Source organism: Coloeus monedula, assembly GCF_965178545.1.
Source record: "Coloeus monedula genome assembly, chromosome: 6".
Taxonomy (NCBI): Eukaryota; Metazoa; Chordata; class Aves; order Passeriformes; family Corvidae; genus Coloeus; species Coloeus monedula.
In genome coordinates this window covers 28,442,429-28,465,703 of record NC_138786.1, presented here as the reverse complement: position 1 = coordinate 28,465,703, position 23,275 = coordinate 28,442,429, and the positions used below count along the sequence as shown (strand labels likewise).

Genomic DNA, 23,275 nt, shown 5'->3' with positions numbered 1-23,275 from the left:
ACCATTCTGACCAAATTAAGAAACGTACCTTATATTTACCTTAAGAGCATTTTTTTCCAAAGAACAAATTAAATTAATTCCAACAAATTAAAAGCAGACTACTGAGTGCACATAAGTTCCATTATGATGACAGGATGCAAAGATTCATCCATTTCTACACCTTTTCACCACAGAATAGGCCAAAACCTTTTTTGACTTTGGGTACATGTGCCCAGAATAGATGAATGCTTCATTTAAATACAGGAAGTACTTGTCATTAGAAGTGCAAGTCCTGACTGAGAGTTTTAAAAAAGTCAGTCTTTGAACAGTGAGAAATGGTTCACACCCTTTGTGTTCAGTAAAGGATTGAAAAAGTTTGACTAAAACTAAATACCTAGAAATTGAGCACTTTGCTTTTCAACCTGTGTAATACCTAAATTATGAAAAAAATAACCAGACTCAAACTTACAATTCTGTTCTCTCCTAGACAGTGTTAAACCTTAATCTAAGTTTGAGCTTTCACAGAGCAATTACTTTCAAAGCTTTGGCAAAACACCATCTCTGTTTAGTACTGAATTACAGTTCCTTCCTCTTAGCAGAAAAATAGCACAAGACAAAAATAAGCAAGCAGCCATGAACTAGAAATGTTGTATATACTTGAGTATATGTAAAAGCACACATAAGCAACTCTAGTAGGGTAAAGCAGGGCATTAACCTTGTGTGAAAGTTATCTCATACTTACCACATATCTACACCAATCCACAACTTCACAAAAATACGAAACAGTTCAAAGAATTCCACCTAGCAACATCACATGTTTAACTATCAGACAGAATTACTTTAAGTACAATACAGAGAAAAACTAGTGAAAGGTCCTTAGGTGTCAGAACCATAGACTGTGTTCCTTGTACACAGATATTTAACTCATTAGCTTTCCCCAAGCGTCATCTGCTTCTAATGTATTGTAGATCTACTATTAGTGTACCCTGAGGAAGAAAGGGGAGCATATGCAACAAGCCACCCTAAATTTTATATTTCTTTTTATTCTGGTATTTATTAAGTATTAATATTAAATACTATTCTAAAATATTAAAATATTGTTTCTTATATAAAGAGGAAGGAGAATTGGACACAAAAAAGAAAATACCTATTTGTAATATCTGATAATCTGGAATCAGTTATCAGAATTTTAAAAGGTAATTTCAGTTTCATATGCATTAATAGTCTGTAATACACACACAAAATCACAGCACAGAGGCATTCCCAGAAGTTAGCAAGTGCTTCTAACCTCATGCACTGGTCAAAATCTCAGGTGTTACTTGACAATATTTTCAATTATCAAGAGGGAGGAAGGATTGCTTTCCAAGCACAGCCCACCACTTACCTATCCAAGAGGCCTATCATTTCTGACCTTCCAGAAAAATGAAGACAAATATTGTATTACTCCTCTACCTAGCTACATGATTTAGTTCAACTAGATAATAATGTAGGATATCTCAGACTGATTTTCCAAGGCATTTGTTACGTGAGTCATCTGGTTTTAAGAAAAAAGCCACATCCTTTGCAATGAGAGCTGACTGTAAAATAGGTCTGTGTGTAATGAAGCATGTCTCTGGCTTATGCTTGCCAAAACTCCCCAAATAATAATTCATGGCAAGAGTACCTCATGGATATCTAAAAGAAAGGCAGAAACTCTTACCTTAACAGGAAAGCTACACTTGCCAGTACGAACGCCTTCTTCATCAGTCTGCCACTGATGAGGCCTGCTGGCCTCTGGCACATAGACATCTTTCTTTCTCCTAAAGCTTTGCCGTAATTTGTTCATTTCTCAGATTTTCACGTCCTAGAAGAAGAAAAAAAGAATACTGCTAATAGGGACCAAACACGCATTTAGCCACTTCGGGTCAACCACTATCATGACAAATGATCCTGAGCTTTTTCAAAGATGAATGGAAGGACCTGTGAAAGAAAAATATTTTGGACACAGATTCAGAGAAAGATGGATATTCACTTCAAAATGGAAAACACAAATCCACATTACTTGTTTAACATCTTTCCACAGCAACTGAAGCATCAGACCCAGTAATAACTATTACTGGGAGCATAAGGTTTCCTAAAATAGCAGACAGAGAAGCTTTGAAGAGTGATGCACATGAAATCCTGCCTCCCCAACTTTAAACACCCACCTAAAGCAACCAAGTAGGACACCAATAGCAAAAGCTTTCAAGGCACTCACACAAGGCAAGGATTCATAGCTCTAAAACTGCTCCTAAAAGCAGGTGCTTGCACTGTTCATTAAGTATAAGAGATAGGTTCACGCTTTGACTGAGGGCAACAGTCCAGCCCGTGCTTAGTCTACTGGCAGAATTCTTATGCTTAACTGAGAAATGCACTTCTTCAAAAGGGGAAGACAGTGCTGCAAATACACTTCTAAAGCCTAGAACTCAAAACTTTGTATACACTATGCCTTTATGTATCAACTTCTAATTACAACCCAATCTACACTTTAGACACGCTCACCTTTACTAGATTCAAACTACAATTAGCCAAGAAGCTATTAGAGAAATTACTACTAATAAAAATACTTGATATTCACCTAGAGAAGTAAAATCATAAGGGATACAAAGTGGGGAATATTGAAGACATACTGAAAGGCTTCTTAAGATTTGGTCATCTTTCCTGAAAAAGAAGCCTTCTTACAACCATGACATCTCATTTTGATTGAAAAAAAAATGCTGCAGAATGCAAGGCAAAATCTAATTGGATTATATATGCTTATTTCCCATTAGATTGCATAAGCTAGAGAATACAGATATTCACTATACAGTCAATAGCTGGCCTTTGAACGAAAGCTGCTTTAGAAGCAGTTGGAACCTTGAAAAGAGCTAGTATCTTCCAGTCAAAACTATTTGACATAAGTAAGAAAAATCGACCCATTCAAGTTTGTGATATCTGATATTAAGAAATTTAAAGTCAAAATGCAGATATTTCAAAGCTGGACACAAAAGTCAGAAACTAAAAGCATTATAGAAAATCACTGCCCACCACTAATTACAAATACTAAATTGTTTTGTATCTCATAGCACACTTTAGCCATTCAAAATAACAAAAAGGTGTGAGTTTTGTTACTGATTCCCTACTACTTCCTTCAGCAACTGTTACTTTCTTCCTCAAGCAGCATATAATTGAACAAGTCAGTTCCCACTGTATCTTAGGGGCATGATACTGGCTAATTTCTCTAGAATCTTCCACCTTTTCATTATCTATTAAAAGAAATATTTTAAGAGAAGTAACAATTCAAAGATATACCCATGGATAAAGAAAATACCACTACATCACTAGGACAGGGAAATTTAAGTGTGGTGACGTTAATTGTTTAAGGGCAAATAAGCACGACAGTCACACGCACAAGTTCACTGGCATTTGAATTCCATTATTCATGGGTCTTGCAGCATTCTGAAGCATTCTTTCAGCGTATAGGATAATTCCTTAAGTATTTCTACATTAGGAAACAGCCACACCAAACACCATTTTACAGCAAACACTGTGCTCAAAGTTGCTTGATGAGCATTTGAAAACAGGAAGGTGTGACACTCAGAGCAACCCAAATCCAAATGCAAATTAAGTGAAGGGTTGGGATGGACAGCAAAGGCTATAGGCAACTGACCCTAACAGGTACCTAGAACAGCCATGAGGTATAACAATCAGTCTAAGTGCAGGGATGGGAAGTTGCTGAAGGATTCTTAATCACAATTATCTAGTTATAAAGAAGTGTTAACTTCAGTCCTTCATAGCTACAAAATGCTTGTCATAACTAGTAACATAAAATATTTTCTTGAATTTACTTGAGCGGATTTAGAGATTAGAACATACGTGCAAAATAAAAAGCATGCACATTTCTTTCCACTCAATAAGCTGAAGCAGCTCTGTTTTGCTTTCAGCTGGGACAGAGCTAATTTTCTTCCCAGTAGCTGGTGCAGTGCTGTGTTTTGGATTTAGGCTGAAAAAAATGTTGATAACACATTGGTTTAGTTGTTGCTAAGGAGTGTTTAAACTAAGTCAAGGTCTTTTCTGCTTCTCGCCCCACCCTACCATTGAGTTGGCTGCGGGGCACAAGAGGTTGTGAGGGCACACAGCTGGGAGAGCTGAGCCCAACTGACCACAGGCATATCCCACAGGATGTGGCACCATGCACAGCATGTAAAGCTGGGGGAAGAAGGAAGGAAGGAAGGGGGTACATTCAGAGTGACGGTGTCTGTCCTCCCAAGTAACCACTGCGTGTGATGGAGCCCTGCTCTCCTGGGGATGGGCAAACACCTGCCTGCCCATGGGAACTAATTTCTTGCTTTGCTTGACTATGTGGCTTTTGTTTTACGTATTAAAATGTCTTTATCTCAACCCATGAAGTTCTCACTTTTGCTCTTCTGATTCTCTCACCCATCCCACTGGGAAGAGTGAGCAAGTGGCTGGATGGGGTTTAGCTGCCACCTGGGGCTAAGCCACAACACTCTTCTATAAACATGGTTTATTTTACAAGCTATAAGCCATTTTAAAATCTCTGAATGTGCAAAGGCAATTCTCAAAGTTTTAAGAAGAGTTGCAAAGCTTCTATTCTCTGTCAAGGCTTAGAGAGGCATTACAGCAATATCAGTTATGTATTCTGTTTTACAAACTGCAGACAGAGGACCTTATGCATCAGTCTAAAGGAATCAAAATTTCAAGGGAGGCCATTCAATCACCTTGGGCAGGTGAGACACACTGCAGCAAATCTCTGCATGGCACCTCAGCTCATAAGGACAGACACCCACTCTTGTCCCTGCTGCAGACTGGCAGCGCCACAGCACGATGAGCAAAACCACTGCTCCAGCTGCTTCAATGAAAAGCACAGGAATCTGGTCAGCACACGACTTACAGCCCAGCTGCCCGACCTTGCACTCCAGTGAGAGACAAATGGGCATAGACACTCCACTCTGCCAAAAGAGGCAACAGACTCTTAAGCAGATACAATTAGATGCAGTAAGGTTCATGTGTCAGTTTTGAAGATCTCAAGGTAACTCTGAATCTCAAAAACTTCAGTGAATAGCAAAGCAAGGACTGAGGACAGCACACAAACACTGTACCAGTTATGAAAAACAGCAGTCTAATTGCTTTATCATAACATTTGCTTACGCGAGCATTCTGTTGGACTTCTCCCTCCCAGGCATTACTGTTGCCCATGAGACTGGTGCCTTATCAGACATTTATTCCAACCAGGAATCTCAATCCCCAGGAAAGATAAGAATAGGATTTCCTCAACTACATTTTGTATGAGAAGCTGAAATGGCATTTTGCCCAAAGTATTTCCTTTTCACCAAAAACCAAACCCAGTTTCCTACATGTTCTAATTTTGAGGTCATGTTGGCAACAAACAGTTTAAAAATAGCTTATTCTATCTGATAGAAATGCTGACAAATAGCAAAATTAATTTCTGGTCAGGCAACCAGCAAGCTCTCTCCAATGGCCACACTTGGGTTTTCTGAAATGTCAGACGTATGAGTAGGTTGCAAAACAGTCTGTCCTATAAAAACCTAATTTGCTGGTAACATGCATGTCAGGACAACATAACTAGAGCCATCACCTGATGGGAAAGTGTTAAATAGAACAATTCACATGGGCTGCATATTCGAGGATTCAGGAGAGAAGCACATGAATTGCTACAATTAAGTGCTGAAAATTTTACTGATTTTGTCTTGAACTCAAAATCTCTGCACAGAAGCTCTAAAGAGAGATGAGTGAGCATTTTCTACTTGAATTCTTTGTAGGGCACTTCACATTTCCATGCAAACCCCGTGCGCTTGCCAACACAACAGACACCAGCCTAGGCTGCAAGAAGCTATCAGGGTATTTTCTACTAAACTGACAGCATCACTGGTACTGTAAAAAGTATGATACTATGTTTCGGGATTATGTAAGATGAAAGTTATCAGACTTCGATTTTTTTTTTTATTTAGCAACTTATTTTTGTCATGTAATTAGAAGTATTTTAAAACCACCCAAGAGACAAACCAAAACACCAAAACCTCTATTTTCTTTTCACTTTTACAAATCCAGCTGGGACCCAGAGAAAGAGGACAATTGAGACTATGAAGATAAACCTGGTGAAAAGCCAAGATAGGAAACTCAAAATCTAATTAAATCACAAAACATAACACTACATCAGAGACAAACTGCCAACAAAGGCTGAAAGCACTGAGCCTTCTAGAGAAATGAGGAAAAAGAGCCACTTTGGGTCCCGGTACATTTCAAGGTGTTATCTTACTGCAGACAGCTGAGCATCTGAATGGTCATGACCACTGGAGAAAAAGAACCAAGCAAAACAAACCCCAACAAAACAAAACCACTCACACAACACGAAAATCTCCACCACTTTTGTAATTCAAGAGATTACAACATGAGACTAGACATTAGACCATTTCCCAAAGCATCTACCTACAAAAGGTATCAAAAAGACAAAGGAGTTTTAAAATTTATGTTGCCATTTATTTTTATGCAAATTTAGATATTTTGGAAACAGAGCTCCAAAGGCAATTTAAGGAGAGCTTCAGCACCATTATTCTTCTGACCAACAGAAAAACTACCATTTACACTTCTATCAGTCCACTGACAGCTCAGGGGCAGAGTTGTCAGAATCAACAGAAACAGAAACAACACTGTCACGGGTAAAAGTGCATGTTGAAGCACTCTTGGCTTCACTGCCTTGTGCATCATCAGGTTATGGCTGCAGAACAAATTACTGCAAGATAAACCAGCATGTTAATTCATGTCTTGTTAGCTGCTCTGCTGTACAAGTGTGTTCACTTTTACCCTTCAGTGAGCACAAGCGAGCAATTTACTCTTCAGTGAGAGATGGGTAAGCTTTCATATTAACTGAAGTTAGATCAGGAGGAAGCTGCTGATGATGCAAATTTGGAGCTTAGCTTTGCAAGAGTTTACCCATGCAGCCATACCTTTAGATAAGCAACTGGTTTACACTGTGCATAGGTATATCTTGAAGAGCAAAACTGCTACAGGACAATCCAAACTACAGAATCTGCAGGGCAGAAGGACAATATGGGCACCTGGGTACCTGACCTGCAGTTCAAGCGCTCAGATTTTAAGCTAGGATGTACTACATATTTCACACTAAGCAACCACTTACAGTTTCAACACTGAGGAAAAAGAAACAGCACAAACATTTTTTTATCTTTCTCCTGAACACTAGCCTTCACAAAGGTTATTTAATCTCCATTCAATTATCTGTTACCGTTTCTGTTTACAATGAAGAAGGATTAAAACGGGTATTGAGTCTTCAGTCAGTGTTTTAAAACCATTCAGCAGGTTTGGGATTACTTTCTATTTTCTTTCAGAATTTAATACTGTTTCCTATTTACCTATTTAGAAAAAAGATAGTCATGGGTCAAACAAGGGCAAAGTACTCTCTGCAGCCTGCAACAAATAGAGAGTACCCAGGGGCAGGAGGGAACACCCTCCTTCTCCCCGACCCTGCATACACCCACATGCACTCCGGGTGCCATCCTCCTGATTTGTAGTACAGAGTCCTCCTACAAGCCTGAATCACCAGGAGTAGTATTAATACATGAACAAAATTCCTTGAAGTATGCACTTCAAAAAGCATGGAAATACACTTTTAAGAACAATGTGGAATCATTCTAAAATGTACAAGCCTCCATATACAACTAACTCAATTAACTTGATATTATCAGATTAAGTAATTTAAAAGAAAAAAAAAGGTCTCATTCATACCTGTATTGCCTGCTGGCCACACACAGGTGAGGGCCAAGCAGCTGCACAACCATCTGCTAGCTATGTGCTCTTCCCCTGTGAAATTTGCTGAAGGGCCAAGCCAAAAAGAGGCTGAAACCCAGAGCAAAAACCTCATCCATCTCTAATACGTTTTTCTCACATTTCTTGACATCAAAGCTTTCTGAATCAGGATGCATTCTTCCTGTCAAAGCTACCTGATATTTCAGACTTAAGAGGAAATGCAAATAATCTTAATCTCGTTGAAAAACAATGTGTTTACCTAACCTACTTACTAGGAAAACACTCCAAAAACATTCCTCTGTATATTGTGAAGATCTGTATCCTTAGAAAGCACTGAGTTCTTGTGCAAGTACAACCTGGTCACATCTGTCCACAGATTAATGTTTAACAGCTATCTTTTGAATATTATGAAAACCGGAACCTTATTATGAAATCCACAATGGCCTGCACCAGCAAATGTTAATAGCCCACACTTCCATATTCTAGAAGAGTAATTCACATTGCTTTTTCCAATAAAATATAGTTCACTGCTGGCACTTCAACATTATTGTAAATCTTGGCTATAACCAGGACACGAGGATATCAACAGGGAAATATGCTTGTTTCAAGCCAATTTCTTGAGATGAGATTTAGGTTTGGCAGGCTGACCTGCAATACAAAGACAAATAAAAGCGGTTCAAAACATTTTAGATCTCTTTTGCTCTCTAATGTACAATTTGAGTCCCTAAACTTAAGATGACAAAGAACATTTCATTTATAGAAAAAGAGGCAAGCTAGGAAAGCAAGTTGATTCCTTCCAAGGTAAATAGTCTGTCCTTGTCTATTATGAAGCTGCCAGGATGGAGTTTACTTCTCTGAAAAATCCTTATTAAGCATTGCTGCTAAGCAAACACTCTCCCCTCCTCTCCCACTTACACAGTACAAAAACATGTAATGTCCTATCTCTCCAAGCCTACTGTAAAGGTTAGCCAAAACTTGCTGCAATTGCCCTGCAACAGCTTCTCTGCAATTATTCACCAGCACAAGAACACAGAGTACCCTTATCTTCTAAGGAAGAAAAGGTCACCCCATGTGTCAGATTCTGAATGCAGAACTTTGAGCCTTTTTGTAAGTTTAGATCCCATAAAATCTAATTAAATCCAGCACTGTCACACTGAAGCAAATGAAGGCATGTAACCGTATGAGCATGCTCACTAAAACCTTAACAGCCCTGTTTCGCAATACAGGCTGACTAACCACATTATTCACCACATGGCTTTCCAAGTCATTCACCCTTTCATTACTCAATTAACATCTAATAATACAATACTACAAGTAAGCATTCTAAGACATCAAAATACGCATAAAGGTGAAGCATTTCTTCATTTGTTCAGCCAGCAAATACGTTTTGTTGTTGTTATTATTATTTTTTAGAGTTCCAATTAAGGAGATTTTCCTTGTTGAAGATCAATTATTGGATACATAACTAAAAGTCTACTGAAGCAAGCATACCATCTATAGAAAACTCACCTTCCAACAGTGAAAGTAATATTTAGATCATACCTTGAAAATACAGGAGAAATGACAACCTTAAACTCTTTATGTAAGAGCAAAGAGATCAGAGCTGTGACAATAATGTCTCTGACAGCATTCTTAGAAATCGTGATGCATTGCTATCATGTGCGGTACAAGACATCCTCTCAAATCCATCACATTTCTTGCAGTCTTATACCTGAACTAAGGTTATCATGTAAGCACTTCACAACTCTTTCCAGAGCACTTGACAATTGTATTTGCACCATGGATGAGGATGGAAGAAGGGGAAAAAACAATGCTATGACAACAACATCTTACTGGCACAAGACAGAGTTAAAAATTGCGAACCGCTTATGAAATATCAGGAAATGAAATAATGAACTGTACTCCAACACACTGTTAACAATTACGTGGCTAAAACGTTTAGCTACCAGAGGCCCTGTCCTAAAGCTTAGAATTTTGTAAAATACACTTTTCAAATATAAATACCCCCAGACTGCAGCAATTAAATACAGTACTCAGTATTCCACAATGTTATGTAACAGAAGCATCACCAAAGTTAACATTAAGACTCCTAAACTGTCACAAAAACACACGTTTGATCATTGCAAGGCAGAAGTTATTCCTAAAGATATGCAATGCTCTTTCTAGCAGATGTAAGATAAATCATTTGCCTTTCACAAACCTGTGAAATTCAGCAAATAAAAGAAAGCAAGCCTCATTTTTTCCATCAATAACTATTCTAAGGCAAATATCCCAATTCAACAGACACCACAGCAACTGCAAACTCTGACTATGGTACTACACAATATGCTAAGAGGTTTAAGAGCAGAGATATAAGGCAGTAATCCCCTTGTTTTGTAGGCTCACTCTAAAAATACCCTGCAGACTGTCAGCCACTAGTGGAAAGCAGGTCTCCTAAACACTTTATGTGATACAAAGTGCATTGATTATATCATCTATAACAACTGAAAATAAGCAAAAGTTTAGTAAAGAAACACTAGCTATGCCTTGTGGAAAGCAGTCAAAGTAATTCTGCTTTGCAGCTCATCTGCACACATGTGAATAATTTTAACTAACTAAGCCATGTCATTTCCAAGTGCATCATTTAGGGCAGCTAAATATGAAACAACTCAACAGTTTTCAAACACGAACATCTCAGTTTAAAAGGTATCTTTACAAATACATGCTGAATTTCAAAATGAAATTAGATAGAAAGTACAGAAAGGGCTGAAACAGACAAAAAGTATGTTTTTTAATCACTCAATTCCACAAATTGCAGTTTGAAGTTATGAATGTCAAATCCCATGAAAATAAATGCATTTTCAAAATTAAAAAAAAAAACTTGACAAGTAAAATAAGCAACTTTTACTGGTAGATCAATCACAAATCTTAGGTTTTTACACTGCACTTCAGTAGGACCTATAAGTATTTTATAAGCAAATAATCAGAGTTGACTAGACAAGACCAAACATCTGCTGCTTAGTATCAGATAGGGTCGAATATAAATCAGTCAATCATACCTTTGTGCTGTTGACCTGATCACTACCTACTGACTGGGAGTTCAGAAACATATGAACACTCACTGTATTTTTGGTTCCAGCTCTTGGGTGAGAGCAGAAAGAGTAGACGAAGTAAGCTACAGATCCAGAGCACACATTTCAGGAACCAACTGCACTCTAAACTAGATTACTAGGAGGATATACTTCAGCAAGATTTAAAAATATATACTTGTACTCATAGTGAAGCTTTACCCTTGGTTCATATACAGTGTTTCACAAAAGTGAAAGCCACTGCATTTTGGACAACTGATCCTGCAACACTGATCTACACCAGCCCACAGCATGGTCCAGTCCAGCAGTCCTCGTAGCCAACATTCTAAAAACATTTGGAGCAACAAACCATAAATTCGTATCAGCTTTATGAGAAGTCTTCAGTGGGAATGAATAGTAGTGCTGCTGAGTCTGTCAGCAAGTAGGATTCAGGTACAGAGAAACCAGGTAAATCCACATGATCAGATACAAAACAGGGAGGTAAAAAGGGCTCTCCACCATAGCCAGCAATATTTCATTCATTCATTCATATATGCTCCCAAAAGAAAATAGTTCAGCAACAGTTTACAGGTGATGCAAAATGTTCTGAAGTAGGTTAAACTGATTTTGAAAAGACAAGATCATCTCACAAGAAGAAATTCTTCTGTAAAAAAACAGCAGAGAAAAGCACATGGAAGAAAGGTAAAAAGCCACCTTAATTATTAATAGCAATGAATACAAATTCAGCTATTACCACTGTCTAGGAAAGGACTCACGTTTAGTCCTCTAAAAATTTAATTGTCAAATAAGCAAACAGTAGTAAGAATTATTATGAAAGGAGCACAGCAAAGCCAGTATGATGCCGCAGCATAAGATCAGACTGCACTCAGCTTCAATACCACATAGTTCTTGTACTTAATATACCCTCACTGAAATGAAACTGAAAGGTGCAGGAAAGTGGCAAGGATAAGGAGGATAGCAAGGACTACTTAACACCTTCTGCTCAAGGACAGATTAGATACATCAAAGGTCTTCACCTCAGAAAAGCAATTTTCTAGTGGGGAAGGCTACAAAAATTACAGTATCAAAATGTTAGCAAATGAAAAGGGAATGATGATTTTTCAATTCTTATGTTGCAGAAACTGTGGAAAAACAACAGAATTCTCCAGCAGTCCAGGTGTCAATAAAAGAGTATTTCTCTTCATGATACAAAATTAACTAGGACAATTCCTAGCTCTGGGAAAGTTTAAAAACTAAAAATAAAAAAGAATTTTAAAAATTTTAAATAATAATTAAAAAAACAAAACAAACAAAATACCAACAACAGCAACAAACCCCCAAACCACACAGATTAATTATTGGATCAAAACTTCCAAAGGTTATTGGAACCTATAGTGGAGATGCAGCCTTCCATTTAGGAAATCACCCAGTCCAATCTGACCAGCTGGGAAGTCTTCCTTCATGTCTTAATCTTCTATTCTTCCCCAGGATCCAACACTGACTGTGTCAGAGAGAATTACTGTGCTATGGAGCCTTTGTTGTGAAGCAGCAGAACTCACAAGCTGGTGTCCCTTCAGGGCCAGTCCAGCTGGCCACACCTCCGCGTTGCAGCTGTCACAGCACCACAGCAGAGTTGTTCACACCCAACTGCCCCAGCACCACCACGAGCTGGCTCGCTACAGTGGTAAGGATCTCCCTTTCCCAAACACACAGAAGCAGAGGTTTCTATAGCTCAAGACATTTAAATGAAATGAATTTGTATATTCCAGATAGCTCACAAAATTTGAATTATTGTGGCAACAAGCCATGGGTGCACTAGTCACTCTCAATTACGAAATGAGAATTAGCTTAAACTGCCACAAAGTGTCTCATTCACAGGGTGACAGATGACTCCTTGTTATACCAATACTGCACTGGGCCCAAGCACTCCAGTCAGTCACAGCCTGGCAGCTGTTACATGGCAGTTCAAGACACTTCAATCGCTCTCATCCTCCACAGCTAAATATAATTAAGGCCCTCTTATCTGTGGGTTTTCTTCAGCTTGTTCACGCTACATCAACCACACTTTTGACTGCAGCTAATGCAAAGAAGGAGGAGGGCAAGTGACACAAAAGGCATTTTTAATATTCATTTATAACTCAAAGTGAAATTGTGAAGCTTTCTATCAAGCTTTTGTGAAAAATGGCAGGTTTTAATAATAAAAATGAGCCGAGAGAAAAGATACAGTAATTTCTTCTGGCTGTCAGAATATCAGAAAATCGTTTGATCATCCCTCATTAAGCCTCATAACAGAAAAAGTTCACATTCATGTAAAAGATAGGCAGAATGTTCTTAGGAACTCACTCTGGTGTCCAGCATAGCAACTGTGGTTGACTTCTAAGAACGTGATTTTTTCTTTACACAAATCCTACTTAGTATAGTAGGAATTACTTTTGTACACCTGTCCAGTGCAAGCTTTGAGTTGTTCCATAATGCTTTTCTCACAATAACTCTTTACAAAACACTACAAGGAACTAACAGAATTATTTCCCAAATCCATTTGCTTTACACAAATGTAATCAAATCGGAAGCTAGCTTAACAAAGTCAGATACAAGCTATAAATTCTTTTAAGCACACAGAATGCAATGCTTTCTGAATTCCCTCACCAGTTAAATACCTTTAAAAATATTTTGCATCTTCTCTAGATGCTAATACAAACCACATGTTTCATTACCCACAGAAGAACCCACAAAACATTTATGTAATCTGTCACCATAGCCCCTATGAGAGGTGTCTAAACAGAGAATTCCAACACAATTCCACCTTTCTGGTACCATTTTGTATACAGACAACTAGCATTCCTTACGATAACCCAGCACGTAAAACCTCACTTCGTGCCTAATGTTTCCCATGCCTACTTACTGCAAAGCCTTAAGATCTAAGCACAATTTCAGTGATTTTGAAAATTATATATAGCAACATAACTAAAGAAATATCTTTTATAAGCATTTACCTTCATAATATCCTGATGTATGTAATTTTGTGAAAAAACATTCCCCAAACCCAAGTGCAGTAGAATCAGTTACCAGAACGATGTTCATAGGACAGAAGAAAGAATATCTTCATTGGTGACTTACTTTTTCCCCCCCTCAGATTCTGCCATAGTACTTTTCTTAAAAATCCCTCTTTCTTGAAACTACAACCATGACTCCATGGATATTTTTTAAAAAATGAACCTATGGGCTGAAATAAAGGAGAGATGATAAAGTCCAATATGGGCTACAAAAGGTTTAATCTGGGAACTTATGTCATTTCCTCCCTGTACCTCACAAAACAATGTTTTTTTAGATAATTCTAAGTGTTTCTTTTAAAGAACAACCTCACAATCTGGAATTATTACACCATTATACCGATTTGCCACAACTCCAGTCAAGGCTGGATTTTTCTTTCTTCATGGCAACAGACCTGAAGCTTCTCAGACTGATGCCAAAACCTTTCATCTTACTAATTTCAATGTTTCCATATTTTCATTTGGGTACAAGGGGAGAAGAGGTGATCTCTATGAAATTAAGTGATAAAAGGATAAATCAGTCAGTCTGAATTAAAGGTTTGAGGTTTTTCGGAAGAACTCCAAGTCAAGTTTTTCATATCTGCTCTTATAAACAGATGCATACTTCCCCACTCCCTCTTCCTATCACTTGGCATTTAGAGCCTTTTGCTTATAGGGATAGTTAACGTTGGCCTTTATGGAGGCTGTAGATAGGAATTCAACTGCTATTGCTACAAAATCTCACCAGCACTGTTTTTTTAAACACTGATAATAATCTCTTAGACATTTCCTTCTGTGAAGTTACCAGATTTCATGATGGTCATTAAAATTAGTAACACATTATTTTTGACCAGCAATAATGTATTATGAATCCACAACTACATGCTCAGTGAGAATTATCACATAAAGCTTGAGACATCAGTAAATCCAGGGGTTCCTCTCCAGACCGTTTTTCTTTACTCCCATTAAACCCAGTGAAGAGAAAGAAAAGCTCAGTTATACAAACCTACTTTCAGTATACCTAACAATGAAAATATATTTCTCTAAATAAATAACTCTGTATACATCCAAAGAGATGGTTTCTACCCTTTTCACATAAAATCAAATTAATAATTACAAAATTCCTTCATGATAATGAAGATTTTTTTAACACAAACTTTTATCAAGAAATGGAAGCAATATGCTCATTTCTCTAGCAATCTAGTCAAAATACTTGGTCTTTCCAAGACCACAATAAGATTTTAATTCCAGCCTTCAATATTTAAACCAGTTCATCTAATATAACATTGGGGGAGGGGGGGGGAAGGTATATATGTGAATCTCATATCACTATCTGAGACAGACTGCTCCAAACTTGTAATACTGCTTTACCTACTAAATGAACTGCAAGAACTCACATCAGCATTTTACCTTCTAGTCAAAATTAAGTCTATGGTAATTCAGAAGGTCAAGTCTTAGAATATAATGGACTAGAATATAATGGTTTCAGACTTACTGTACCACCTTCCTGGTGATAAAATACTGGCATCTTAATTCAACTTTTTTCTGTTAGCTTTCTCTTCCCCATATTAATTTTGTTAGCATACAGGTTTTATTATCTCTTTCAAGATCAGCACAGAATTTCTGCTACAAAAACCAAACATGCATTAAAAGCCAGAATGAGCCTTTGCATGTGTGCTTTCTTCACAAGCTGTACTCACATCTCAAAATGAATACTAAGGCCAGGACGTGCATTCTAACGCAGACAGTTTAAAATAACCTTCACATAATAATGAAAAACCTCCACTGAACTTGTCTGAAGAATCTAGAAATTAAGATCAAAAGTGTTCCCATACTCTTAGTGCAGTAAGACACAGAACACTTAGTGAGATGAAGTTTAACCAACCACTTTAACAGTTAACCAATCATACATTAAAAGACAAAGTTAAAATATGCATCTCAAAATGCCAGTGCTGCCTTTCAGGGTCCCAGTTTATCTATATAAGGTGCTAAGACTATCACCCTCTTTCATGAATACCAAAATCCCATAAATATTCACAAAACTGTCTCACCATTCCTCATTAACAGTTCTCCCACCTAATGATTTTTAACTATTGTGTTTATTTTAGCCCCAACCTGTAAATAAATGGACAATTTAAGATTAAGATCATGAAAAGATCATGAAAAAGTGTTTTTATTTCAAAAGCTTCAAATGAAAATATAATTACAAGCAATATATACTGAATTAAGTCAGAAACGTCTCAAGCCATCAGTAAAACATTTTGTCAGCTAGGGCTGTTAAGAGCTACAGAAATATTGCATACTGTACTTCAGTTGAGCACCTATTGACTCTCCTTAAAATAAGCTGCCATCTGAGACATGGACAAAAAGACAAAGATGTTCATTATTCAAACAAATTGAGCTTTTGGCCATCTTGTTACAATTGTTCAAACCCAGGAAAAAAGTTCAATATTAACATCACCCTGAACTAGAGAAGTAAGTAGTTTTGCTACTGGTACAGAAATCACCTTCCTCACCCCTGTCATGATCTTAAGCAAAGCAGGATGCTGCCTATCATATGTGGGATCACACTTCCGTCTCCTTCTCTTTCTGAAGGTTAAGTGAATTCCACAGCTACGTAGCAGGCCATGCTCTCCCAGAGGGAGATCAGGCTGCCCAGAAGTCAGTACAGGACTACAGGCAGGGCTGCCAGCAACAGTGGCAACTCAGGAGCTCCAGTGATGCCAAACAGTCCTCACAAACACACCAGTCTGACTGAATGACCTCAGCTAGGCTAGAACTGTGAAACCCACAGATGTCTCTCACCTTTCTAAATCACGTGTTGCTCACTACAGTAAAACAGCTACAATGATCTGCTGCAACACACAGAGTGTGGTGGCAAAATAGAGAGTCCCAAATAGTGCACTGCCCATAAGTAACTCATGGCTGCAACAGCCTCTTGAATCATACACTAGCTGTCATCTTCCCAACTTTAAACTGCTTGGCAGAAGAACAAGAAAAGTCAAACAGGAAATAATGAGGAAAATTTGTCTTCATTCTCAAGTCCATCAGAGCAATCAATGAAGCTTCAAGCTCAGCAAAGACAGAAATATCACCTGGCGACCCTGAAATCCTGCACCCAAAGGCAGCCTTCCCACATCTGCAGCACAGTGCACTGCTACCAGTCACTCCTCAAAAACCAGACACAGTACAGGACAAGAGGCAGAAGGTAACCAAGGCATCACTCACATGAGTTTCCCCTGAATAATTCAGATTCTACCATTGCCATATTTTGCATTGCCTGCTGATGGATGGCCACAGTGGAAAGCAACAAATTTCACTCCTGGTATGAATGAGTTTGACATAAAAGCAGTATGAGCTCTACAGTTAGGGCAAGTAGGAAATTGTGCTGCTGCTGCCCAGGCTGACAGATGAAATCATGTGCCCTGGGGTGCCATCTTCGTATGGAGAACATCACCTTACTTCCATAAAAGACAGCTGCTTCCTGGGGTGGCAACTGAGCTGGGCATCAGAAGACAGGATGAAGAGGAAGGCAGTCTAAAAATGCCTGCAATGGAACAGCTGGCACCCAGCAGCAAGGCAGGCATGATAGGGACTCAGTGAAAAGGACACTGGATATTGTGCTGCCAGATTCACATAACCATAAAAATCACAACTGTGTTATGTTCACCAGCGACTGGTCACAGAGTCCACTGATTTGAACAGCGCCTTGAATAAACTCCATTATTCTGGCAGGTGATTGCAGCACAACTACTCCATTCATAGATCATCATTCTTAACAGCATCCCCTGCCTTCCCTTTCTAAGTCCAGAAAATTTTAAAGTAAATCCTTACAGAATGTGCAGTATTCTCTTATACAACAGGCAGCATATATGACATTGACAATATAGGTAACACCATTCAGAATGCCAATAAAATTAGATGGAAGACAACACCACCTTCCTTCACAAGGAATCAATTATACATTCCTCAATTACAACTCCTCTACATATATTAAACTCCACCTTATTTACTACATTCACAGGAATGAAGTTACGAGCAGGGAATGCAAATAGTGACTTGGTGACATAGGTACTGAACTGAGGTAGAAAGTGAGCTTATTCTGCTCTAGGAAAATCAGATCTCCTAAGAAGCAGGCATAATGTGCCACTGAGGAGCTCAGTTGGTTGGAGCATGGTACTAATAACGCCCAAGGTTGTGGGTTTGATCCCCATATGGGCCATTCACTTAAGAGCTGGTCTTGATGATCCTTGTAGGCTCCTTTCAACTCAGAATATCTTGTGACAATCCCTTCTTGCTGGGAAGTTCTGTATAAGAGTCTTTACCACAACCCCTGGAGGACCAAGCATCACCTTATGTCCCTTTGAGATTAGCAAAGGCACACATTTCACTTAGCCAGAAAACATTGGTGCGCATGGCAAGACTTAGAAAATCCATTCAAACTGTACTGTTCTTCCAGCAGCTTTAGCAATCTTCACCCTTAGTTAACCAATGACAACTGGTGTCTTGCAAAAATACATCAACAAAGCTCTAGCAAGCCAAAGGCTGTCTACAGCAGAATGGCTAAGGTCTCCCTACTCACATTATCAAGCACTTGCTAATACCTCACATTACTTCTTAAAGGTCAGATTTAATTCCAAAGGCTGATTGTCCATAAGGTGCACTTCAGTTATCTATATTACAGAGCCACCCTTCTACTCTGCCTATGGTTTGCACTGCATCTTCCCAGCTCAAACTCCACCTCCTGAGATCATCTTACCTGCAGCTCTCTTAAGCTGCACACATCGCATCAAACAAACAGCAGGTCTAAAGGCAGTGGTCTCCTCCAGTGGTATTACGTTCTGGAAAAGGAAAGGGTTCTCAGACAAGAACTACAAAACTCTTCATTTCTCTATAAGAGATTTTTTTCAATATCATAGCAGTCTAACCACTGTAAATAAGAAATGCCGAAAGCATTTATATAAAGCCTTCCCTTCTAAATACAAGCATAAATACACAGCTTTGCCAGCACTGAGACTTGAGAAGTTGGATTCCTATATCACAGAACTTTCTATAAAGTGGGAGCAGAAAAAGCCAAGTAAATATTACATATGCTTCTCTGACCAATTTAGTCTCGTAACAGTAAAATTATGCAAGTGTCTACAGGCATTTGAATCACTTGCCTCAAAAAGTATTGTTGGAAGCCACAAACACCTTTTCCTCAAATTTCACACTAACCATATTTAAGAGTAACGCCAAATTGGTATTTTGCAGTGGTCAGGCAAAGTTGATGAACTCACAAGCCTCACCCAAGAAGATCAATCATGAATGCAATAACATGTTCTTCAGTTATTTACACTCAATATTTTACATAAACAAGGCTTCTTCAATGAAATCTATCAATTTGCAAACGTAGTAACTATTTTCAAGGGCAGCCTACTTTAGTCACTCCTTTTTTATTGAGGATAAATTAACTATTTAACGAGTTCAGAGTTCTTACATTGTTCCCTCACTCTCTGTAAGAAAATACTCTACAAAGGAAGGGGCCACATTTGCAAAAATCAGGTTCTCCTTTTCTACCTCTCTCTATTGTGAAATGCACCCACTGGAAGTTGACCACCAGCACTGTTTACACAGGGATTATACAGAAACATCTTCATAAAGTAAACAGTGTTTGGCTACACAAACCGACAGAACTTCCTCAGCCCTTCCAAGTTTTGAGTCTGAGCGATGACAACACCATCAAGTGACAACAGTTTCCAGTACACTCATATTCACATTGCCTATTGGAAGTTCCTTATCACCAGAAAGGGTTGCAGTCCATGCATCATGTCTGACAGCTACAGTGGTTTTTTCCATGTTCAGTCATGGTTTTCTTTCCTGTACTTGGTCCTTCTGTTTTCAAGTTTAACTCAAGGCTGAGTCCTGTTTTTGTCCATCAACTTGCATTTTAGAAGCTTCTCAAGCTTAAACACTACAGTCATTCTGACTGGGAGTAGACTTACTGGTGTTACAAGATGAAACCCTGAAACTGTAGCAGAAGAAAAGGATGAAATTCAGAGTGCCCTGGATTCTAAATGCCAAAGCTGACAAGCAACCACAACTACATAAATTTTAAAATACCAAGTTAGTGATCTACACAGGCCTTTTTTATTCCTTATATAATGCCTCTCTTCCTAAATTCTTACAAAAAAGGACTAAAGATGAAGGTGACAGAGTAACTTCAGAGTCTGGAATTAAATGCTTTTCATAGCCTCTAACATGAACTTCTAAAATGCAACAGGCTGCTGTAGCAAAGCCAAGATAACTGAGGTTATCTTGGATTGTCCTACAACCACACCCAGGAATGCAATGCATGCCAAGACTCCACAGTTGGTCACAGACATGGGCGCAGGAGGAATCACAATGTGCAGCTCAGTCAGTTTCTCACCGCTGGAATAAAGCTTTTAGGTGGGCTTGCTATAAATATCCAGTGCTGGAGATACAGGAGGAGATTGGAGCTGTATGTAGGAGACCAAAATACTAATTAGACACAGAGCAAAGTTCCAGCTACACAAAATTAAGGAATAAGAGGAGATTCAGGAAATGGCCTACTTTAAGGCATACAGCCTGCATGCTCTGAACTCTCACAAAAACAGAGCAACTGAGAAATAAGGCTGGGAAAGAAATCACAAGCTTGGGCTACAAAAAATTCCCCTTGTATATTACATACCAGTGCATACAATTGCGTTACTGAATTTATCTTTTCTACATAAAACAAGTAAAATTTGTGTGAAAAAACAGATTAACTAGTAAGGCAAAAACCCCAAAAGATCTGACTGACCACATAAGCTAACTTCACAGAACATACCTAAAATTTGCCTAAGCTTAAGATCGTAGCTGAACATACATATTATCTGCTCCAGCTTTTACAATTAAATGGTCTTACTCCTATTTTTTTCGTTGTTTTTTTGTTTGATGGGGAGGGGAGGGTGTTGTTCTACTAAGAACATTTTTACTTTTCAAAATATCTCTATAGGTAAGTGTCTTTTCTACTAAAAAGGATTTTGTAAATTTTGCTACTGCTACACTCCCCTTCTAGAAGCCACTCTGGATTTACAAAACAATGAATATCTGAATAGAATTTCTAAAATTATCTTACATTTCACAAGAGTGAAGACACCTAAAGCAAACTTGTAAATTTTTTTCCTAAAGAGATAGAGGACGGTGCAGAACAGGACTATTTGACATACTTATTTCCCCGATGCTAGAAAGAAGGTTAGAAAGCATTCCTAAAATATTTGATAGTCTTAAGATTCACAGTAGGAGACTGTATTTCCTGCTGGATAATAGTATTATGTTACACATAAAAACGGCTATGTCAGTAAAATTAAAACAGCTACAACATTTGAAGCTCTCAGCTTCTGTTTGAAGGGAGAGTCCAGAAGGGACCAAAGGAACTGCAATACACCAGCAAGAGGGATGACTGAACACCTCTGTAAAACCTAAGTATCCCAGGTTGATGACCATCATATGAAGTTAATCTATGCTCACTATGGTACAAAATCAGAACCTAGACCTCTGACTCTGATTCTTCTTTATAAATTATTTTGGGAATGGGAAAGAAAAGAATCAACGTGCTTTTTGTAGGTACAGTTACCCAGAGATTACGGGAGCAGGCAATGTGGCAACGTGTGTCAGTATTACTGACTAAGCATTATGTCCCAGGTCTGAGAAGTAAAAAAACTAAGGACATAACAACTAAAACATGAATAAAAAGAATTTACTTCATCATTGGCACAGCTATTACTAAATGACATCTTATCTAGCTTTTATAGTGACGAATTATTGACTGGCATCACAGAGGAAATAGATTTTGAGAAGTCTGAATATTAATAGCATCAGCTTAATGAGTATGATGTTTAAATCCAAGCAAGACTTAAGTCTTCAAACGACAGAAACATTTAAATTTATCTACTAAATACACTGTAAGAACACCCAGTGTTTATTTACATTTATATTATATTACATTTCAACGGTTCAAACTTTCAACATGTCATTAACTAGTAACCTTTTCTGAATTTCTTTTAAGTGGTTAAAGATTCTCCTATGGGTACAATTAGAAGGACTTTTCAAAGATCTCACTGAAGTTAAAGGTTTAAGTTGATATGAGTTCAGAGAACATAAAAAGCACTTCTACATGAGGTTCTCAGCTATTTTAGAATACACATTTAAAAAAGGAAAAAACTTCCTGAGGATGCCCCGCAATTAATTTATAATCTTCCACAGAATCTCTCAAACTTAAAGCTCACAAAAAATTAAGACAAAAAGATGTGGTATTCAGTTTTTAAGAAATGATGGGGAAATTCACAAGCTTAGTTCAGGGAATAAACACATTACACAACCAGTCAAAGAAAGGAGAACTGACAGAGTGCATTGTTGTACCTACTTCAAACAAGTGCTAACAAATACCTCCTTCAATAATTTGAATCCAGTCCACCTAGGATGTGAAAACTACAAAACATTCACTTTTACCTATAGTATTAAGTTGTTGGTTTCCATAGCACTTTACTTACCATTTGAAAAAAAAAGTCTGCTGTTTTAAGGACTCCACAGATTATTACCCATACAGACTTGGTCAGTTACACTACAGACAAATAAATCCAGATGATAGAGTTCTCCAAAATTCAGAGCATGAAAAGGTAAAGTTCTGCAAGAGACAGAAGGTAAGGCAAGAATGTACATGTGACACAGGCTTCGTTGGACAGGCTGCCCTGAGACACTCCCTGCAAATTCTCTTCACCACCCACACTCCCTCACATTAGGCATCCAGACGTGACATGCAACAGGAAGGGCCTGGACAGCCTTCATCGTGGGTCAGGTACACTGAAACACTTTGGGAAACCTAAACCAACTGCACATGGCCTCAAAGGCTACATCCAGGATACCTAACTTGGGTCTGTGAAACAGTACACAAACCAAAGCCACCTTCAGCTGCCTTGTTTTGTACAGGTTCTGGTAGTACCTGCATCAGTTCTGAGACTCCAAAGCAAACATTTTCTAGCAGACTACTACAGTCGTAATACCTTAGGACAGCTCAACCAGAAGCAGTAACTATATCCTGCTATAGATACTAGCACAGCTTTATGTGACCGTCATTTATTACATTCCACCAGAGCAGCAACTGACACATCTACATAACATTAAAAATAAAATCTACTGGAGCCCTTTTTTTTCCCCCCCTGCAGTTAATATGCTCACTAAGTCCATCCTTCTGTGACAGAGAATGAAAAACAGTGGGTTTTAGCAGGCAACAACTTGGGTACAATAACTTGAGTGAAACCTTCAGCAACACCCTGCCTTTTCTGCAAAGCCTGAGCAATTGCATCAGTGGGACAGGCCACTGGAGATGCCTCATTTCCTCTGCATCTTCAAGGCTTACACAAGGTTTTGCCAGCT

At 38.3% G+C, this 23,275-nt stretch overlaps 1 protein-coding gene across 6 annotated transcripts in view; it reads right to left on the bottom strand.

Annotated features, from left to right (window-relative positions):
- NUMB (NUMB endocytic adaptor protein) overlaps positions 1–23,275 on the bottom strand; it is a 92,726-nt gene that overhangs the window by 32,909 nt on the left and 36,542 nt on the right. For all 6 annotated transcript variants that reach the window (XM_082283887.1, XM_082283882.1, XM_082283886.1 and 3 more), the window contains exon 2: positions 1,679–1,822. In XM_082283887.1, coding sequence (XP_082140013.1) covers positions 1,679–1,804 — 126 coding nt within the window. In that variant the 5' untranslated portion in view covers positions 1,805–1,822. The remainder of the gene's footprint in view (positions 1–1,678; positions 1,823–23,275) is intronic.